The sequence below is a fragment of the Scyliorhinus torazame genome, chromosome 14 (assembly GCF_047496885.1).
Source record: "Scyliorhinus torazame isolate Kashiwa2021f chromosome 14, sScyTor2.1, whole genome shotgun sequence".
Lineage (NCBI taxonomy): Eukaryota > Metazoa > Chordata > Chondrichthyes > Carcharhiniformes > Scyliorhinidae > Scyliorhinus > Scyliorhinus torazame.
Genome location: NC_092720.1, coordinates 207,455,378 through 207,477,517, shown reverse-complemented (window position 1 = coordinate 207,477,517; position 22,140 = coordinate 207,455,378). Strand labels below are relative to the sequence as shown.

The following is a 22,140-nucleotide window of genomic DNA, read 5'->3' as shown; positions in this document are numbered from 1 at the left end:
GCACGTACTCGCACTCACACACACTTAATCGCACTCTCACACATGTACTCACACTCACTCACTCACTCACTCTCTCTCACACACATGCATGTCACACACACACACACTTACTCACACTCTCCATATTTCCCCGCAAAGGAAGCTGTTGAGTTTGGGGAGAGGGCGGGAGGCAATTTAAAATGTCAAAACCAACTGACTTTATCTTAAAACAAGGTACCAGGCCAGTGGAATTAAGGTACAATATTGATCTTATTAAATGGCGGAAAGGTTTGAGAGGCCGAGTGGCCTCCTCCTGTGCACCCATCCTCATTGTGCACTCTCTGATGAACTGCAGGTTGCCACGGATTCAACCAACCGAACGTTCACAACTCTGGTCCTCTCGGAGTCCAGGCAAGAAGAAACCGAGAAGGAAGTTGAGGCTCTACCTATGGCACCGACGCCTGATCAGCTCCTCACCAATAAACTCTTCCTACCGGAAGGTGAGCTTCACACATAACGTCAAATGTGTTCCAGTGTCGGACTCTGCTTCAGAACGGGGAATAAAGAAATAGCTGAGCAACAAAATGCATCCTTTACACCTGTCTTCACAAAGGAAGTCATGAATTCTATTCTACACGTTCTGAGAAATACAAGGTTGAGTGCAGAACTGAAGGAAATCGGTATTAGTAGAGAAATGATTTTGAGGAAATTAATGGAATTGAAGGCTGATAAATCTCCAGAGCCTGATAATCTTCATCCCAGTTAAGGAAGTGGCCCACAAAATAGTCGGTCCATTGGTGGTCATTTTCCCAAATTCTTTGGACTCTGCAATGGTCCCTACAGGTTAGCTAATATAAGTCCGCTATTCAAAAAGAGAGATGGAGAGAAAACGAGGAACTATAGACCAGTGAGCCTAACGTCGGTAGTGGCAAAGTTACTAGAGTCCATTATCAAGGATTTCATAGCACAGCATTTGGAAAGCAGCGGTATAATAAGTGTTGCGGGAGCTTCACCGGTAATTATTCAACTATAGCTACTTCACTCCCCAACTGACCAGACCACACTTTAGAGGTGAGTTTTAGTTCAGAACTTTTATTACATGCTAACAGGGGAGTTAAGATACTACCAGGTTGCTTGCCCACTCCCAATCACAGAAATAATTGTGCAATTATACCTTTGTGTGTTATCTCATACATCCATTAACATACATCAATCAAAAGAATACAATTGTTCAAAAACTATCTGTGGCCATTCATAGCTAATAATTAGGATTACATATTGCATTACCTATGAGTATAGTTACCAATCGTAAACAAAGCATGTACATCGTATTATAATATCAGCAAGCACGTGGGTACCTCTACTTATCTACAAGCTTTCAGGCAGTTATTAGATTGAGTATATACCTGAGCAAAGCCCCAGACTCCCATCCCATTGTCGTGTTCTGTGGTGATCACTTGAGCAGCAGCTGCACAATCAATTTACTTTCCATGCAAAGACATCCTTGCCGAAACTACAAGTCCTTGGAAGGTTAATCTATTGCCTCGGCAATGGCTTGCTGCTATCTGTCCATGGAAAGTTACTAGCTTCTGCAAGCAGGAGCCCTTCAGTTTTATTTAAACCTGGGATGCAGGTTTTATACCTAAATCTACCTCTTTATACCTAAATCTGCCTTTTCAATAAGACAAAGTCAGCATGGATTTGCAAAAGGGAAATCATGATTGACAGATCTACTGGAATTCTTTGAAGATGTAACTAGTAGAGTTGACCAGGGAGGACCAGTGGATCTGGTTTATTTAGATTGTCAGAAGGCGTTTGACAAGGTCTCACATAGCAGATTACTATGTAACGTAAAAGCGCGTGGAATTGCGGATAGTGTCTTGAGATGGATGGAAAGCTGGTTAGCAGACGGGAAGCAAAACGTTGGAATAAATGGACTTTTTTCTGTTTGGCAGGCAGTGACAGTGGGGTACCGCAGAGATCAATGCTAGGACCCCAACTATTCAAATTGTATATTAATGATTTGGATGAGGGAACTAAATGTAATATCGCCAAATTTACAGATGATACAAAGTTGGGTGGGAGGGTGAGCTGTGAGGAGGATGCAGAGATGCTTGCGCGGGATTTGGACAGGTTGAGTGAGTGGGGTATGCATGGTAGACGCAGTATAATGTGGATAAATGAGTGGTTAACCATTCTGGTAACAAAAATAGGACGGTAGATTATTATTTGAATGGGTGTAAATTGAGAGAGATGGGTAGTCAGCGAGATTTTGGTGCCCTCGTACTACAGTTGATGAAAGTAAGCACGCAGGTACAGCAGGCAGTAAAGAAGGCAACTGGTATGTTGGCCTTCATAGCGAGCGGATTCGAATATAGGAATAGGGATGTTTTACTGCAGGGCATTAGTAAGGCCATACCTGGAATATTGGGTGCAATTTTGGTGTCCTTATCTGAGGAAGGATGTTCTTGCTATAGAGAGAGTGCAGTGAAGGTTTACCAGGCTGATTCCTGGGATGGCGGAACTGTCATATGAGCAGAGACTAAATAGATTAGGATTATATTCATTGGAGTTTAGAAGAGAGAGAGTGGATCTCATAGAAAAGTACAAAATTCTAACAGGATTAGACAGGGTAGATTCAGAAAGAATGTTCCCGATGCTGGGGGAATCCAGAACTAGGGGTCATTGTTCGAGGATAAGGGGTAAACCTTTTAGGACTGAGGTCGGGAGAAATGTCTTCACCCAGAGAGGAGTGAATCGTGGAATTCACTACCACAGGCCAAAAAGTTGATTAATTTCAAGAAGGAAGTAGATACAGCTCTTGGTGCTAAAGGGATCAAGGGATATGGGGGGGGGAGGCGGAATTTGGCTATTGAACTTGATGATCAGCCATAATGAATGATGGTACAGACTTGAAGAGCTGAATGGCCTCCTCTTCTATTTTCTACGTATGATTACAAAAAACAATTTCAGGGATCCGGGATAAGGCGATGCAGCGGGGCTAACTGAGTTGCATGGACAGGATAAGCTGAATCGCCTCCTGTGCCATAACCAATCTGATTCTACGTGAAACTGGCGATTAATACTGAAACTCCTCTGACACATTTTCCTTCCACCAGCTGCTGTTCTTTCTAAAAATACAGAATCTCAGGAATATAGAACGGTTACATCAACGAAAAGGCTGTCCTGCCCCTGTGCTAGCTCTCTGAAGGTGCAGTTTGCCCCAAAGCCTCCACTTTCCATCTGCAACCTGCACATTCTTCCGTTTCAGATAATAATCCAATTCCCTGTTGAAAGCCTCGATTCAACCTGCCTGCACCACACACTCAGACAGTGCAATCCCGAACCTAGCCACTCGATGTGTGAAAAAGATTTCCACGTGTCACTATTGCATTGTTTGCCTTCAGCAGAAACCCAATTTAAAAAATTTTTTTTTAGTGGTTATCTGTGCTCGCAACTTACCCATCTTATTAACCACGGTCTGCGCATGCACTGAGATGCACATATCCCTACCTTCCTCTGAACCCACCTTGCTGTGTCCTACTCTGATCCCATCTGTCTCTTCCCGCATCCTGTTCACTTTGATATTCCTGTCTCACATGAAGCTCCTGGTTCCCAAACGCCCGTTAGTTAGTTTAAACCCTCCCCACTACAAATCACCTTGCAAGGGAATTGGGCCTTGGCATATATGTGTAATTAAAAGGCAAACATCCTCCAACCTGGCCTATAAACCAACGTGGGTTTTATACCAGAGACCCGCTGTTGGGCTGAAGGAGGTTACAGGGGTAAGGACAGGCCCAAAAACGCAGAATTCCTATGTAAAATGTCAGTAAGTTCTGTCTTTTCAGCATCAGCTCAGCAGTCCAGTGTGAGACAATTTGTACTGGGGCTGAGGTAGAATCCTGACTGGAGAATCCCTCTAACCATACTGCTAAAACTGTGAACGCCCGGTCGTCCTCCAATGCTCAGGTTTACAGAGGCTGGACTGCACGAGGGGCGAAGGAGGAGGCCGCCTGCACTCCACTCACTGTCGGGTGTCTTAAGATTCATTCATGGAGGTGCAAACATCCGTGTTTGCCCTCTTCATTTTGCCACTTGTGCTCCTGCCTCAGCAAGGCTGCCGGCTGCCCACAGGCACGTTTATACAGTTAGGACAGAAGGCAATTTTCTCAACCTGCAGCCTGAATAACACGCTGAGTCCAAATTTCAGTTCCTGCGCGGTGTTCGTGTCCTCTCTCGCTGTCCGTCTCCCTCTCCCGCTGTCCGTCTCCCTCTCCCGCTGTCCGTCTCCCTCTCCCGCTGTCCGTCTCCCTCTCTCTCGCTGGCCGTCTCCCTCTCTCTCGCTGGCCGTCTCTCTCTCTCTCGCTGGCTGTCTCTCTCTCTCTCTCTCGCTGGCTGTCTCTCTCTCTCTCTCTCGTCTGTCTGTCTGTCTGTCTCTCTCGTCTGTCTGTCTGTCTGTCTCTCTCTCTCGCTGTCTGTCTCTCTCTCTCTCGCTGTCTGTCTCTCTCTCTCGCTGTCTGGCTCTCTCTCTCGCTGTCTGTCTGTCTCTCTCTCGCTGTCTGTCTGTCTCTCTCTCGCTGTCTGTCTCTCTCTCTCGCTGTCTCTCCCTCTCTCGCTATCTCTCTCTCTCTCGGTGTCTCCCTCCCCCTCTCGCTGTCCGTCTCCTTCTCTCGCTGTCTGTCTGTCTCTCTCTCTCTCTCTCTCTCTCTCTCTCGCTGTCTGTCTCTCTCTCTCTCTCTCTCGGTGTCTCCCTCCCCCTCTCGCTGTCCGTCTCCCCCTCTCGCTGTCCGTCTCCCCCTCTCGCTGTCCGTCTCCCCCTCTCGCTGTCCGTCTCCCCCTCTCGCTGTCCGTCTCCCCCTCTCGCTGTCCGTCTCCCCCTCTCGCTGTCCGTCTCCCCCTCTCGCTGTCCGTCTCCCCCTCTCGCTGTCCGTCTCCCCCTCTCGCTGTCCGTCTCCCCCTCTCGCTGTCCGTCTCCCCCTCTCGCTGTCCGTCTCCCCCTCTCGCTGTCCGTCTCCCCCTCTCGCTGTCCGTCTCCCTCTCTCGCTGTCCGTCTCCCTCTCTCGCTGTCCGTCTCCCTCTCTCGCTGTCCGTCTCTCTCTCTCGCTGTCTGTCTCTCTCTCTCGCTGTCTGTCTCTCTCTCTCGCTGTCTGTCTCTCTCTCTCGCTGTCTGTCTCTCTCTCTCGCTGTCTGTCTCTCTCTCTCGCTGTCTGTCTCTCTCTCTCGCTGTCTGTCTCTCTCTCTCGCTGTCTGTCTCTCTCTCTCGCTGTCTGTCTCTCTCTCTCGCTGTCTGTCTCTCTCTCTCGCTGTCTGTCTCTCTCTCTCGCTGTCTGTCTCTCTCTCTCGCTGTCTGTCTCTCTCTCTCTCTCTCTCGCTGTCTGTCTCTCTCCCTCTCTCGCTGTCTGTCTCCCTCTCTCGCTGTCTGTCTCCCTCTCTCGCTGTCTGTCTCCCTCTCTCGCTGTCTGTCTCCCTCTCTCGCTGTCTGTCTCCCTCTCTCGCTGTCTGTCTCCCTCTCTCGCTGTCTGTCTCCCTCTCTCGCTGTCTGTCTCCCTCTCTCGCTGTCTGTCTCCCTCTCTCGCTGTCTGTCTCCCTCTCTCGCTGTCTGTCTCCCTCTCTCGCTGTCTGTCTCCCTCTCTCGCTGTCTCTCTCTCTCTCTCTCTCGCTGTCTCTCTCTCTCTCTCTCTCGCTGTCTCTCTCTCTCTCTCTCTCTCTCGCTGTCTCTCTCTCTCTCTCTCTCTCTCGCTGTCTCTCTCTCTCTCTCTCTCTCGCTGTCTCTCTCTCTCTCGCTGTCTGTCTCTCTCTCTCTCGCTGTCTGTCTCTCTCTCTCGCTGTCTGTCTCTCTCTCTCGCTGTCTGTCTCTGTCTCTCTCTCTCGCTGTCTGTCTCTCTCTCTCTCTCTCGCTGTCTGTCTCTCTCTCTCTCTCTCGCTGTCTGTCTCTCTCTCTCTCGCTGTCTGTCTGTCTCTCTCTCTCTCGCTCTCTCCCTCCCTCTCTCGCTCGCTCCACCCCTCTCTCGTCTGCTCCCTCACTGTCACCCTCCCTCTCTCTCGCTGTCTCTCCTCTCTCTCTCGCTGTCTTTCTCCCTCTCTCTCGTTGTCTGTCTCCCTCCCTCCCTCCCTCTCTCCCTCCCTCCCTCCCTCTCTCCCTCCTTCTCTCCCTCTCTCCCTCCCTCTCTCGCTGTCTCCCTCCCTCTCTCGCTGTCTCCCTCCCTCTCTCGCTGTCTCCCTCCCTCTCTCGCTCTCTCCCTCCCCCTTCGCTCTCTCCCTCCCCCTCTCTCCCGTCCCCTCTCGCTCACTCCCTCCCCCTCTCGCTCTCCCTCTCTCTTCCTCCCTCTCTCCCTTTCTCTTCCCTCTCTCGCCCTCTCTTGCTGTCTCCCTCCCACTGTCTTAATCTATTGTTTATACTCTTTCATTGGCTCTCTCGGACACCCCATGTCTGTCCCTTTAGTACTATTACCTTCTGAACTCCTTTAATCTCTGCCTTACACCCCCAGGACCCTGCGGACACACGGTGGAGAAACTGACCACCAAGCAGATCGGCAGTGTGACTGTTAAAACTCTGCGCATCAATGCGGATAAGATCATTGACGACTTTAAGAAGAGGCAGATTCCTCGCTTCAGGTTAGTCCGAGTCAGGGGGAGGGGTTTCCAGGGTGAAATGCTGATCGCCTAAGGAGTGCAGCACACCCAAATGCCTGTCTGTGTTGCCCCCTTCCCTCTGTCTCTGTCGTCTCGCCGCCCATCCCGTATCCAACATCCAACCCCACCCACTCTCCCATTCTCTGTCGGACCCTCCCTCCCGTCTCTGTCACCTCCTCCAATTCTGCTCTTTTACATATCTGACTTTAGCATCACCCATTGGCTGTGTCTCCAGCTGTCCAGGTTTAGGAATTCCCTTTGTTTCTCTATCTCTGCTCCTTTATACCTTGTCCATATTTTCAGAGCTTGTCCTAATATCTCCTATGTAAAGTCACTATGATCCCAGGTGATCCCCCTTTGAGGGTGGAGAGCTGACTGGTGGCGATTTAACCTGAGGATCACCACACCTCAGGCGAGGGGCAAGGTTGAGAAGGCGGGGCCTTCATGAATAAGCTCAGCTTGTATGGGGATTGGCCTCTCTCTGCATCACGAATCAGATGGCTTGTTCCCCGTCAATGAGCTCAGTGTCTGATGTTGCCCCTGTGCCATTTCACTTAGTTTCAGGTGCTGTATAAATGCAAGTTGTTGTTGTCTCTACATTTGGCCGACGGTCTCCCTTGTTCTTTTCAAACCATCCTCCTTGGCTTCTCACCCTCTCCCGAGAATGAATGTTGAGCTTGTGCCCCCCCACAGACAGGCGAAGGGATGGCCCTGAGGAACGAGAGTGGACCTGTCGTGCCCGCCTTTTGCATTGCCCTCTCGGGGTCTGGCTGTCTCACAGAAAGTCTCTCTCTCTCTCTCTCCCTCTCTCTCTCTCTCTCTCTCTCTCTCTCTCTCTCTCTCTCTCTGTCCGCTCCTAGGAATGACCCACCCGGCCCATCAGTCACCACGGCCACTCAGGAGCTCCTGCGGTTGGCTGAATCTCACCCGGATGGGATTGCCTGCTTGGACCCCATCAGTGACCTGCAGCTGAAGGATCTGGACCTGGTGGACGACTATACCAGAGCGAGACGCCTCGAGGACTCCCTCAGCAAGTTCACCTGTTTTCACAGTCCCAGATTCTCCACTGAGGTACTGTCTGTCCTTTCCCTCCCCCGCTCCCCCTCTCCTCCTCACAGTTGTAGAGTTTTGCGCTGCTCAGATAGCTGTCAGTTGATGTTTGCGAGCTGACCTTGATGGTGGACACCCGAGAGCGATGTGGGATCTGACCGAATCTGATCTTGAGTTCCCATTCCTGTCAGAGTCAACACCAAATGTCTATCGGTTGTCATCGCCCTGGCTGTTGTGGCATTATCTCGGAGTCCCTCTGCCGCCAGCGCCCTGCTTTGGGTCAGCAGCACGAGCATTCCTGCCTCCCGATATCCGTGGAAAGGGAGGGTAAACCTGCAGGCCAGCTAACCCCAGCGGGTGACCAGGAAGAGTCAGTAAGTGGGTGCCTGGGCAGTGTTTGCCACATCCCAATGGTGAGAGCTCCCAGTTCACTCAGTGTCTGTATAAACTTCTCTGTGGGCACGGGAGCTCCTTGAGTAATTAATCCTTAAAGGTACGCCTCCCTGTGCTGGGAGCCTGAGAGAGAGGGATACCAACACCAGCTAACCGCTGCTGGTTGCTCTTGTTCCTTACAGTACACACACTTTAGGAGGTGGGTTTGGGTGTGTGGAGGGAGAGGGCTGGGGTGACACCGATATGTCTGACCGTTGCTAATTGTTCACGTTCCTCTCTGCAGTACGCACGGATGCAGGAGCGGATGATGATTAAAGATGAGCTGGACCGACTCCGTTTCCTGGTCTCGGACCGGAGTCTCATGCTGCTTCCAGAGTACGAGCAGAGAGTCAATGTAAGTCTGAGAGGGCACGTCCATTAGAGTGAGAGTGAGAGGACATGTCCGCAAGAGTGAGAGGACAGGTCCGCGAGAGTGAGGGGACAGGTCCGCGAGAGTGAGGGGACAGGTCCGCGAGAGTGAGGGGACAGGTCCGCAAGAGTGAGAGGACAGGTCCGCGAGAGTGAGAGGACAGGTCCGCGAGAGTGAGAGGACATGTCCGCGAGAGTGAGGGGACAGGTCCGCGAGAGTGAGGGGACAGGTCCGCGAGAGTGAGGGGACAGGTCCGCGAGAGTGAGAGGACAGGTCCGCGAGAGTGAGAGGACATGTCCGCGAGAGTGAGGGGACAGGTCCGCGAGAGTGAGAGGACATGTCCGCGAGAGTGAGAGGACATGTCCGCGAGAGTGAGAGTACAGGTCCGCGAGAGTGAGAGTACAGGTCCGCGAGAGTGAGGGGACAGGTCCGCGAGAGTGAGAGGACAGGCCCGCGAGAGTGAGGGGACAGGCCCGCGAGAGTGAGGGGACAGGTCCGCGAGAGTGAGGGGACAGGTCCGCGAGAGTGAGGGGACAGGTCCGCGAGAGTGAGGGGACAGGTCCGCGAGAGTGAGGGGACATGTCCGCGAGAGTGAGAGGACAGGTCCGCGAGAGTGAGAGGACAGGTCCGCGAGAGTGAGGGGACAGGTCCGCGAGAGTGAGGGGACAGGTCCGCGAGAGTGAGGGGACAGGTCCGCGAGAGTGAGAGGACAGGCCCGCGAGAGTGAGGGGACATGTCCGCGAGAGTGAGAGGACAGGTCCGCGAGAGTGAGGGGACAGGCCCGCGAGAGTGAGAGGACAGGCCCGCGAGAGTGAGAGGACAGGTCCGCGAGAGTGAGGGGACAGGTCCGCGAGAGTGAGGGGACAGGCCCGCGAGAGTGAGAGGACAGGCCCGCGAGAGTGAGAGGACAGGCCCGCGAGAGTGAGAGGACAGGCCCGCGAGAGTGAGGGGACAGGCCCGCGAGAGTGAGGGGACAGGCCCGCGAGAGTGAGGGGACAGGTCCGCGAGAGTGAGGGGACAGGTCCGCGAGAGTGAGAGGACAGGTCCGCGAGAGTGAGAGGACAGGTCCACGAGCATGAGAGGACAGGTCCACGAGCATGAGGAGGCGTGTCTGTCAGAGTGAGAGAAAGTGAGAATGCTCGAGTGCCAGAGTGAGTGAGAGAACTTGTCTGACAGAGTGAGGAGAGAGTGAGAGCTCGTCTGACAGAGTGAGGAGAGAGTGAGAGCTCGTCTGACAGAGTGAGGAGAGAGTGAGGCGAGCTCATCTGAGAGAGCGAGGAGAGAGCGAGAGCTCGTCTGTCAGAGCGAGGAGAGAGCGAGAGCTCGTCTGTCAGAGCGAGGAGAGAGCGAGAGCTCGTCTGTCAGAGCGAGGAGAGAGCGAGAGCTCGTCTGTCAGAGCGAGGAGAGAGCGAGAGCTCGTCTGTCAGAGCGAGGAGAGAGCGAGAGCTCGTCTGTCAGAGCGAGGAGAGAGCGAGAGCTCGTCTGTCAGAGCGAGGAGAGAGCGAGAGCTCGTCTGTCAGAGCGAGGAGAGAGCGAGAGCTCGTCTGTCAGAGCGAGGAGAGAGCGAGAGCTCGTCTGTCAGAGCGAGGAGAGAGCGAGAGCTCGTCTGTCAGAGCGAGGAGAGAGCGAGAGCTCGTCTGTCAGAGCGAGGAGAGAGCGAGAGCTCGTCTGTCAGAGCGAGGAGAGAGCGAGATCTCGTCTGTCAGAGCGAGGAGAGAGCGAGAGCTCGTCTGTCAGAGCGAGGAGAGAGCGAGAGCTCGTCTGTCAGAGCGAGGAGAGAGCGAGAGCTCGTCTGTCAGAGCGAGGAGAGAGCGAGAGCTCGTCTGTCAGAGCGAGGAGAGAGCGAGAGCTCGTCTGTCAGAGCGAGGAGAGAGCGAGAGCTCGTCTGTCAGAGCGAGGAGAGAGCGAGAGCTCGTCTGTCAGAGCGAGGAGAGAGCGAGAGCTCGTCTGTCAGAGCGAGGAGAGAGCGAGAGCTCGTCTGTCAGAGCGAGGAGAGAGCGAGAGCTCGTCTGTCAGAGCGAGGAGAGAGCGAGAGCTCGTCTGTCAGAGCGAGGAGAGAGCGAGAGCTCGTCTGTCAGAGCGAGGAGAAAGCGAGAGCTCGTCTGACGAGTGAGGAGAGAGAGCGAGAGCTCGTCTGACGAGTGAGGAGAGAGAGCGAGAGCTCGTCTGTCAGAGCGAGGAGAGAGAGCGAGAGCTCGTCTGACAGAACGGGGAGAGAGTGAGAGCTCGTCTGTCAGGGCGAGGAGAGAGTGAGAGCTCGTCTGTCAGGGCGAGGAGAGAGTGAGAGCTCGTCTGTCAGGGCGAGGAGAGAGTGAGAGCTCGCCTGATCGAGCGAGGAGAGAGTGAGAGCTCGTCTGACCGAGCGAGGAGAGAGCGAGAGCTCGTCTGACCGAGCTAGGAGAGAGCGAGAGCTCGGCTGTCTGAGCGAGGAGAGAGCGAGAGCTCGTCTGACCGAGCGAGGAGAGAGCGAGAGCTCGACTGACCGAGCAAGGAGAGAGTGAGGAGAGCTCATCTGAGAGAGAGTGAGTAGAAAGTGAGGAGAGAGTGAGGAAAGCTCATCTGAGCGAGCGAGGAAAGAGCGCGAGCTCGTCTGTCAGAGCGAGGAGAGAGCGAGAGCTCGTCTGTCAGAGCGAGGAGAGAGCGAGAGCTCGTCTGTCAGAGCGAGGAGAGGGTGTGCGAGGTTTGGTGGGCCCGAGGGGCAAACTGAGGGAGTGGGCCCAAGGGGAAAATGGGGGAAGAGGGTGTACGCAAAGGGAAAATGGGGGGGCATAGAGTGAGGGGGGCACAGGGGTAAAGTGATAACTAGAAACAAACTGAGAAGGGGAGAATGCGAGGGGGGGAAAGGGAGAATGCGAGGATGGTAACGGAGGGGGAAAGTGAGGAGAGAGATGGAGTAGCAAATTGCCCCCTGTCTAACTGTCATGATCGGATTTGGGTGTTAAATTAAACTTTCCTGAATTCCCCACTCTCTACCTGTCTGTAAACATAAAGTTGTTGTTTTTTTTCACTCTGATTTTCTCTTTTTTAAAAATGGCCATGTATTTTTCCCAACTCTTAAATTTGGAATGTCCCAATCCTCTGTTAGTAACTTACAGAGAAAACCCGAGGTAAGATGAAATATTTTTACATTCACTCAGGCGAGAGGGTGCTTCACAGTATCCACCTCTTGTGCAATAAACGGGAGTATAAGAAAAAGGGTTCGGGGCATGTCCACAATTAAAATACTAGGTTGAGTTTTACACATGTTTGGAATCCAGAATCCAAAGTCAACTGGAATGTACCTTTAAAGAGGAAGTTGGCCGATTGTGGAGTGAGCGGTCTTTCCCAAGCGAGACGTCCATGTTGGGAGAAGTCACGTGTAGAGTGAATTAGTCCTGGAGGCACAGGTTCGAAGCCTCCAGCGGTTCACAAGTTTGATGAGAGTTGGTGTTCATTCCGCTGCCAACTCCTTTGCTCGATGGCAGACAGCACCAGCTGTTTCGGGAGGTCGCAGGAAGTCGAAGCAGCAACTGCGGTGTTTGGGACATTATCTAAAATTATAGGGATTACAGGTCAGGTCAGAGTCAACGGTGGTGATTTTTGGGGTCTCTGAGGAGCCGGAGCTAATGGAAGCAAAAAAGGCTGATGTTATTGCTTTTGCTTCTCTGATTGCCCGGCGGAGCATTTTGTTAAACTGGAAGGCAGACATGCTACCGGGAGCCTAGTTGGGAGATCTGTATGTATGACTTTCTACTTTTGGAAAAGATTATATTTGAGATAAGGGGGTGGGAGGAAGGATTCGAGACACGGCGAGGATTGTTGGTGTGACAATGTTTGAAGATCTTTTTGTCGTGGGGGAGAACAAAGGTAAAACAAGATAAAATTGTACAAAATTGTATGTTCCTGATTGTTTTATTGGTTATTGGTATTAATATTCTTGTTTATACATATTTGGAATAAAATATATTTTATAAAAAAGCCGTAACTGCCAGTTTTCGTTCCACTGGACAATGTGGCGCTGCAGCTTGGGGATGCCATGTGACATACTTCCCACCACCCTTCCTCGATGTGGGACAAAGGAGGTGTATTCCCCTAGCTGGAACTTCAAGGTGTCGAATTGGAATCAGGATTCCTTTTGTTAAAACAATAGAATCTCTCCAGTGCAGAAGGAGGCCATTTTGCCCATTGGGTCTGCACCGTCCTTCTGAGAGAGAGGGCATCCGACCTGGGCCCACTCCCCTGGCGTGACCCCATAACCCCACCTAACCTGCACATCTTTCTGGTTTGGGCTTGTCTTGTGTGAAATCATTGCGTTAGAACAGCTAATGCTTGGGCCTTTGGCACCATTATTAGAGATTAAGACCTGTGAACGGTTGTCTTTGGCTGAAGTTGGCTGGAGTAGGCCCATCGTCTGTGGGGCCATTTTGTTGGCTGGGTTGAAATGTTTATGCTGGGCCAGGAGTTACATTCCAGTTATTTGAGGTATTGGTGCTTGTTACTCGGAAACTGCATGTGACCAACTGCAGACATCCTGTCAGCTCAGCAATTGTCCACCTTGAAAAGCACAAAAAAAATGAGTTTAGAAAGTAGTTCAGCTGAGGAATATACAGATTTTTTTTTCCTCTTGACCGAGACACCAGCACTGACGTCCCTTTCTGCCTCCTCCCCAACAGGTACTGAAGACCCTCAAGTATATCGACGAGAGCTGTGCTGTGCAGCTGAAGGGCCGAGTGGCCTGTGAGATCAGTAACCACGAGCTGATTGTGACGGAGATGGTGTTTGAGAATGTGCTGACAGACCTGCACCCAGAGGAGATTGTGGCTCTTCTCTCCTGTCTAGTCTTCCAGCAGAAAACGCAGGTGGAGCCAGAACTCAATGAGGTTCTTCGCAAGGTGAGAGTGGGTTCAACCCTGCGGATTGGGCACTGGGGTATAAACGATGCAGACTGGGTGAGTGGGCACTTGGGTATAGACCCTGCGGACTGGGTGTGTGGGCATTGGGGTGTAGACCCTGAGGTCTGGGTGTGTGGGCATTGGGGTATAGACCCTGAGGTTTGGGTGTGTGGGCACTGGGGTATAGACCCGGAGGTCTGGGTGTCTGGGCACTGGGGTATAGACCCTGAGGTCTGGGTGTGTGGGCACTGGGGTATAGACCCGGAGGTCTGGGTATGTGGGCACTGGGGTATAGACCCTGAGGTTTGGGTGTGTGGGCACTGGGGTATTGACCCTGCGGACTGGGTGTGTGGGCACCGGGTTATGGACCCTGAGGTCTGGGTGTGTGGGCATTGGGGTGTAGACCCTGAGGTCTGGGTGTGTGGGCACTGGGTTACGGACCCTGAGGTCTGGGTGTGTGGGCATTGGGGTGTAGACCTTGATGTCTGGGTGTGTGGGATTTGGGGTATAGACCCTGAGGTTTGGGTGTGTGGGCACTGGGGTATAGACCCGGAGGTCTGGGTGTCTGGGCACTGGGGTATAGACCCTGAGGTCTGGGTGTGTGGGCACTGGGGTATAGACCCAGAGGTCTGGGTATGTGGGCACTGGGGTATAGACCCTGAGGTTTGGGTGTGTGGGCACTGGGGTATTGACCCTGCGGACTGGGTGTGTGGGCACCGGGTTATGGACCCTGAGGTCTGGGTGTGTGGGCATTGGGGTGTAGACCCTGAGGTCTGGGTGTGTGGGCACTGGGTTACGGACCCTGAGGTCTGGGTGTGTGGGCATTGGGGTGTAGACCTTGATGTCTGGGTGTGTGGGCATTGGGGTGTAGACCCTGAGGTCTGGGTCTATGGGCACTGGAGTATAGGCCCTGATGTCTGGGTGTGTGGGCATTGGGGTGTAGACCCTGAGGTCTGGGTGTGTGGGCACTGGGTTACGGACCCTGAGGTCTGGGTGTGTGGGCATTGGGGTGTAGACCTTGATGTCTGGGTGTGTGGGCATTGGGGTATAGACCCTGCAGACTGGGTGTGTGGGCACTGGGGTATAGACACTGCGGACTGAGTGTGTAGGCAATGGGGTATAGACCCCGATGTCTGGGTGTGTGGGCACTGGGGTATAGACCCTGCAGACTGGGTGTTTGGGCACTGGGGTATAGACCCCGAGGTCTGGGTATGTGGGCATTGGGGTGTAGACCCTGCGGACTGGGTGTGTGGGCATTGGGGTGTAGACAATGTGGACTGGGTGTGTGGGCATTGGGGTCTAGACCCTGAGGTCTGGGTGTGTGGGCACTGGGGTATAGACCCTGAGGTCCGGGTATGTGGGCACTGGGATATAGACACTGCGGACTGAGTGTGTAGGCAATGGGGTATAGACCCCGATGTCTGGGCACTGGGGTATAGACCCTGAGGTCTGGGTGTGTGGGCACTGGGGTATAGACCCTGAGGTCTGGGTGTGTGGGCACTGGGGTATAGACCCGGAGGTCTGGGTGTGTGGGCACTGGGGTATAGACCCTGAGGTCTGGGTGTGTGGGCATTGGGGTATAGACCCGGAGGTCTGGGTGTGTGGGCACTGGGGTATAGACCCTGAGGTCTGGGTGTGTGGGCACTGGGGTATAGACCCGGAGGTCTGGGTGTGTGGGCACTGGGGTATAGACCCTGAGGTCTGGGTGTGTGGGCACTGGGGTATAGACCCGGAGGTCTGGGTGTGTGGGCACTGGGGTATAGACCCTGAGGTCTGGGTGTGTGGGCACTGGGGTATAGACCCTGAGGTCTGGGTGTGTGGGCACTGGGGTATAGACCCAGAGGTCTGGGTGTGTGGGCACTGGGGTATAGACCCTGAGGTCTGGGTGTGTGGGCATTGGGGTATAGACCCGGAGGTCTGGGTGTGTGGGCACTGGGGTATAGACCCTGAGGTCTGGGTGTGTGGGCACTGGGGTATAGACCCGGAGGTCTGGGTGTGTGGGCACTGGGGTATAGACCCGGAGGTCTGGGTGTGTGGGCACTGGGGTATAGACCCTGAGGTCTGGGTGTGTGGGCATTGGGGTGTAGACCCTGAGGTCTGGGTGTGTGGGCACCGGGTTACGGACCCTGAGGTCTAGGTGTGTGGGCATTGGGGTATAGACCCTGAGGTCTGGGTCTGTGGGCACTGGGGTATATAGACCCTGAGGTCTGGGTGTGTGGGCACTGGGGTATATAGACCCTGAGGTCTGGGTGTGTGGGCACTGGGGTATATAGACCCTGAGGTCTGGGTGTGTGGGCACTGGGGTATAGACCCTGCAGACTGGGTGTGTGGGCACTGGGGTATAGACCCTGCAGACTGGGTGTGTGGGCACTGGGATATAGACACTGCGGACTGAGTGTGTAGGCAATGGGGTATAGACCCCGATGTCTGGGTGTGTAGGCACTGGGGTATAGACCCTGAGGTCTGGGTGTGTGGGCACTGGGTTACGGACCCTGAGGTCTGGGTGTGTGGGCATTGGGGTGTAGACCCAGAGGTCTGGGTGTGTGGGCACTGGGGTATAGACCCTGAGGTCTAGGTGTGTGGGCACTGGGGTATAGACCCTGATGTCTGGGTGTGTGGGCATTGGGGTGTAGACCCTGAGGTCTGGGTCTGTGGGCACTGGAGTATAGACCCTGATGTCTGGGTGTGTGGGCATTGGGGTACAGACCCTGAGGTCTGGGTGTGTGGGCACTGGGGTATAGACCCTGAGGTCCGGGTGTGTGGGCACTGGGATATAGACACTGCGGACTGAGTGTGTAGGCAATGGGGTATAGACCCCGATGTCTGGGCACTGGGGTATAGACCCTGAGGTCTAGGTGTGTGGGCACTGGGGTATAGACCCTGAGGTCTGGGTGTGTGGGCACTGGGGTATAGACCCTGCAGACTGGGTGTGTGGGCACTGGGATATAGACCCTGAGGTCTAGCTGTGTGGGCACAGGGGTATAGACCCTGAGGTCTGGGTGTGTGGGCACTGGGGTATAGACCCTGCAGACTGGGTGTGTGGGCACTGGGGTATAGACCCTGCGGACTGGGTGTGTGGGCACTGGGGTATAGACCCTGAGGTCTGGGTGTGTGGGCACTGGGTTATAGACCCTGCAGACTGGGTGTGTGGGCACTGGGGTATAGACCCTGCGGACTGGGTGTGTAGGCAATGGGGTATAGACCCCGAGGTCTGGGTATGTGGGCATTGGGGTGTAGACCCTGCGGACTGGGTGTGTGGGCATTGGGGTGTAGACAATGTGGACTGGGTGTGTGGGCATTGGGGTCTAGACCCTGAGGTCTGGGTGTGTGGGCACTGGGGTATAGACCCTGCAGACTGGGTGTGTGGGCACTGGGGTATAGACCCTGAGGTCTGGGTGTGTGGGCATTGGGGGATAGACCCTGAGGTCTGGGTGTGTGGGCACTCGGGTATAGACCCTGAGCTCTGGGTGTGTGGGCATTGGGGTATAGACCCTACAGACTGGGTGTGTGGGCATTGGGGTATATACCCTGAGGTGTGGGTGTGTGGGCACTGGGATGTGGACCCTCCGGACTGGCTGAGTTGGCACTGGGTCATAGACCCTGCGGAGTGGGTGTGTGGGCATTGGTATAGACCCTGAGGTCTGGGTGTGTGGGCACTGGGGTATAGACCCTGCGGACTGTGTGTGTGGGCATTGGGGTATAGACCCTGCGGACTGGGTGTGTGGGCACTGGTATAGACCCTGCGGACTGGGTGTGTGGGCACTGGGGTATAGTCTCTGCTTTCCACCACCTTATGATGGAGGGACTTCCAAAGACTCACTTGGCTCTCCTCTGAGAGAAAATAAAATCTTCCCACCTCTGCCTTAAATGAGCTATCTCTATTTTTAAACCGTCACCCCCTAGTCCTAGATACTCCCACCAGAGGAAACGTCCTCTTCACATCCACCCTGTCCTGACCCTGCAGGGTCTTGTTTATTTCCATCAACTCGCTTCTGACTCTTCTAAACTCCAGTAGATACAACCCTAACGTCTCCAACATTTCTTCATAAGACAACCTCCCCATTCCTTGTATTAATTGAATAAACCTTCTCTGGGCAACATTGCTGTGGATCTGGAGTCGCATGTAGACCAGACCAGGTGTGGGTGGCAGATTTCCTTCCCTAAAGGACATTAATGAACCAGATGGGTGTTTACAACAATCAATAATATTGGTTACCAATACTGTCTAATTAATTGAATTTAAATTCCCCAGCTGCCATGGCAAGAGTTGAACCTGTGTCCTTCGAGCCTCTGGTAACCCAGTGACATTACCACTACGCCATCGTCTTCTCCCAGAAGCTAAAGCTGCAGCTAACCCCTTCACCACTGCAACCATTCTGATTCTGAATGAAGTGCTCAGGTCTGCGGAGTCGGGATTGACCCTCCTGATGCCCAGGTCGGAGGGCTACCCGCCGAGCAATGACTGGCACTGGTTGTACTGAGGTAGGGGAGGGGTTTAATATGGAGCCCTGTCAATAGGGACCAATCACTGCACTGCATGAAATGGAGACTAGGGGAGGGTCACTGAACGCTATGATTCGCAATGTGCCTCACACTCGCCTCTTCCCCATTCTCACTGCTAACCACCACCCCCCCGTCCCCCAAACCTGATGTGGATCCGTCAGACCCTAAACCCTTCAGAATCTGTACTGTTGAGATATCTTTTCTGTGCAGGGAATCGAGCGGATTCGGGGTGTCGCAGAGCGGATTGCCACTCTGCAGCGGGAGTGTAGCCTGCAGGAGTCCATCGAGGATTTTGTGGACCAGTTTAAGTTTGGCTTGGTGGAAGTGGTGTATGAGTGGGCAAAGGGCCTGGTGAGTGTCCTCCAGCGGGAGTCTCTCTGATAAACTCGTGTGCTGTTTATATTTCTGTTGCTATCACAGCCCATCGAACTGCCGGCACGAGATGCCCCAGGAACTTTTTGCTTTAATTCCATTTTTTAAAAAATAAACCCCGTTGAAATCTGCCAAAGGTCAGCAGGATACTGGGGGGTCACACGGACAGGCAGCTGCTCGCATAAGTACACAGAGACACACAAGTACACATGGATGGTCAGAGACGCACACTGGGACTTACACGCAGTAACCTCATGCAGGTTGGGACTTTGGTCCCAAAACTCCAATAATCTTCAGGAGTTAACACGCCAAGTGACTTAGTTCCGCCGCCCCGTTGCCCCAGCACTCGTTCTCTTGGGAGTGAGAAAGGTTGAAGCTGGGCCTGGGAGTCCCACAGAAGAAACTGGAAGAAGAAAGACCCCTAGGGTTTGAGGGTGGGTGGGTAAAGGCTTTGCATATTCACAAACCCTTGAAAGTGCCAACAGAACAGGTTTTGAGGAGGGGGTTTTAAAAAATAGCCTGTGTGGTATCATTGGCGTAAATACAAGGGAGGGAAGTTGTGCTAAACCGTGTAATAGTTAGGTCCTCCGCTGGAATATTGGGTGCAACATTAGGAGGGATGCCAAGGCCTTGGAGGGGTACAGAGGGGGGATGAGAGACTCCAGTTATGTAAAGTGGTCAGCGAAGCTGGTGGTGCCTGTCTTGGAGAAGAGAAGGTGAAGGGAAAATTTAATCGAGACATTCAATATATGGGTGGGTTTGATACAGCAAATCGGAAGAGACTACTGCATGAGGTTATAGATTTAACATTGGCGAAAAGAGCTAGGGGGCAAGTGAGAAGGTTGGCACAGAGTGGAGGTGGTACTATCTGGAAGAAGCAGATTCCATTCGAATTTTCAAAAGGTAATATGTAGAAGGTAAGGCAATTGTACTTGCAGGAAGCACTTCACGGATGGTTCACTGGGCTGATTCCTCGGATGGAGGGGCTTGTCTCACGATAATAGGTTGCACAGGTTGGGCCTGTATCACTGGATTTTCTAAAAAATGAGAGGCGATCCTATTGAAAAGACTTTGAGGGGGCGTGACAGGGTGGATATTGAGAGGATGGTTTCCCCTTGTGAGAGAGTCTAAAGCTACAGGGGTAGAGTTTAAAGGTTCCAACAACACAAAGAAGCTCGACACCATCCAGGACAAAGCAGCTTGATTGGCATCCCCCTTCCACAAACATTCACTCCCTCCACCACCGGTACACGGTAGCAGCCACGTGTACCATCCTGACTGGGAAGTATATCGTCATTCTTTCACTGTCACTGCGTTAAAACCTTGGAACTCCCTCACATGTACCTACACCTCGGGGACTGCAGCGGGTGCAAGAAGGCAGCTCACCACCACCTTATCACGGGCAATTAGGGATGGGCAATAAATGCTAGCCTAACCAGCGAAGGCCACATCCTGTAAAAATGAATTAAAAAAGAATGTCCTCCTCCTGCACCTATTTCTTACAATCTGATGTAATTGGACAGCACTCGGAGAGGACTAATTTTCAGGGTTCTGAAGGGAAAGCTGGGGCATGGGGCTGACTCTTGTCTTTATTCGATGGGTGGAAATAAGATTGCGTAAAAGAGATTTTTAGAAAAAGACAAAATGTGGTGGTGTTTACGGCATTGTGTTTTTTTACACCGGTTGCTTCTTTCCCCTAGTTAAATATTGAGAAGACTGAAGCCATTTCCTTTGATCCCTGCCGCTAATCCTGCTCCCTAGCTACCTTCTCCATCCCTCTCCCTTGTAACTATCTGTGACGAAGCCAGTCTGTTCCCATCCGTGCTGTCATATTTGACCCCAAGGTGAGCTTCCCACCGCATACCTGCTCCGCCACCAATACTGCCCATCTCTGTGGCATTACTGGCCGACTCTGCCCCTGGCTCGCCGGCTGCTGAAACCCTCAGCTGTTGTCCTTGTCACCTCCAGGTTGGGATAGTTCACTGCCTGTCTGACTGATCTCCCAGCTTGCAGCCTGTGTAAACGCTGCTGCTGCCCCTATTGCCCAGCGCCTGTGGATCGCCATCTAGGTGATCTCCACCAACCCCCAGCCTTCCAGTCTTATCTGTGCAGCTCTAATTTGAGCCCCTCCCCGATTGCCACGTCTGCACCATTGGTGCCTGCGACTTCAGCTGCCTCGGCTCCAAGATCTGGAATTCCCTCCCTCAACCGCTGCGCCTCCCACCTGGCTTTTCTCCTTTTAAGACACTTCTTACAGCCGGCCTCTTTAACCAGGCTTTTGATCGCCTGCCCTAATATCTGCTTACCTGGCTTGGTCTCCGGTTTTGTCGGTGCAGCGCCTTGAAGGCAAAACTGTTGTTGCTATTGTTGTTGTTCCCAGTAACATGCTGCGTTTGCTGTTTGTTCTCAGCCCTTTGCTGAAATCACGCGGCTCACTGACGTCCAGGAAGGAATCATCGTGCGGTGTATCCAGCGGCTGAACGAGACATGTCGCGATGTGCGCAATGCCGCTCGCATCATCGGGGACCCCACCCTAAACGCCAAAATGGAGCAGGCCTCAAACTTGATCAAGAGGGACATTGTGTTCGCCGCCAGCTTGTACACCCAGTGATGACCGTTTTCTGCCCGGGCCTTTATCCGCTTACCACTGCCGCCTCTCATCATATAAATAAAACAGCTAAGCAAGAGCCTGCGCCTTTCAATCCAGCCGTGTCTCTCCGGTTAGTGTGCCGCAGGGCCCGACTCGCCACTGTCAGAGATCGTCAGAATCCATGGGTGGGGAAATGCGTGTCGGGGAAATCATTGTTGAGCTCCCCACCTCGGCACAGCACCTCCTGCCTCGTACCATCATACCCCTGGCAGGCACCAGGACGTGGAGTTCCATGCCTCTGATCTGCTGAGGGTTGGGACTGCGGCTGAGAAGGGTCTCCAGACAAAGGGCGTGTGTGTGGGCGTGCGTGGGTGTGTGACTCTCAGCCACCTCCTATTAGAGCCCTGAAAGTGCCCTTTGGTTTATTCAGTCTGTGCTGCTTTTAGGCATTGTTTTGCGAGGCCATGAAAGGAGCTATATAAATGCAGGCCTGTCTGGCTAACTTTAATACACAGGACTTCAATATAAATGTTAACAACTGCACTGAAACAGACTTGATGAAACACAGGAGGTGGCCATTCGGCCCATCATGCATCTGTCCGGTTCGTCATGCTTCCCTCGAGCCCAGATGGGTACGTCCCAACGACTTCCAGGATGACTGGAGTTTGAAATAAACTTTATTCCCCTTCTCTCTTTCTCCCCCTTCATTCTTTAGCCAGTCGTGTTTTTAACCATCTGGTTATAACAGAAGAACTGAACCTCCCCCCCCCCCCCCCCCCCCCCAGCCAATCCTGGTTGCTAGACTAGCTGAAGTTTCAGGAGCTGCTCTATTTCCAAATGCCCCACTTGGTTGTATGGCCTTTACTCTTCCATCCCCGTCATGAATAATTTGGCAACTGATCGAGGGAAACGAACAGACCAAATGTGAACAAAACCCGCTCGCACGTGCCCAATTTCCTCTCCGCATGTTTCACCTTCCAGACTAACTCCTGCCGCTGACCAGAAGGGTGACAGTAGTTGCTCAAACCACACTTGGCCGTCTCACTGCATTCACCGTGTACAGCCGTTTGGAACATGTGCAATGTGACCAGCATTTATTCCACTGCGGCAAACTTGAGAGGAAAGAAAAATAGAATTTGTTCCAGTTCCCAACCTCCACTGAGATCTGAATCGTGACGAGACCCAGCCTTACACTAGACCCAGCCTGTTAAGACTCTGCACCTCGCTATATAATAAGAATCTTTATTGTTGACACAGGTAGGCTTACACTGCAATGAAGTTACTGTGAAAAGCCCCTAGTCGCCACATTCCGGCACCTGTTCGGGTACACTGAGGGAGAA

The 22,140-nt window shown here is 53.1% G+C and overlaps 1 protein-coding gene across 1 annotated transcript in view; it reads left to right on the top strand.

The window, feature by feature from the left end:
• skic2 (SKI2 subunit of superkiller complex) overlaps nucleotides 1–20,912 on the top strand; it is a 94,919-nt gene extending 74,007 nt beyond the window's left edge. Inside the window, exons 23-29 of the mRNA XM_072475533.1 lie at nucleotides 335–479; nucleotides 6,468–6,594; nucleotides 7,473–7,683; nucleotides 8,339–8,449; nucleotides 13,117–13,335; nucleotides 18,049–18,189; nucleotides 20,621–20,912. Of these exons, the coding sequence (XP_072331634.1) occupies nucleotides 335–479; nucleotides 6,468–6,594; nucleotides 7,473–7,683; nucleotides 8,339–8,449; nucleotides 13,117–13,335; nucleotides 18,049–18,189; nucleotides 20,621–20,821 (1,155 nt within the window). The 3' untranslated portion in view covers nucleotides 20,822–20,912. The remainder of the gene's footprint in view (nucleotides 1–334; nucleotides 480–6,467; nucleotides 6,595–7,472; nucleotides 7,684–8,338; nucleotides 8,450–13,116; nucleotides 13,336–18,048; nucleotides 18,190–20,620) is intronic.
• The last annotated feature ends 1,228 nt before the right edge of the window (nucleotides 20,913–22,140 follow it).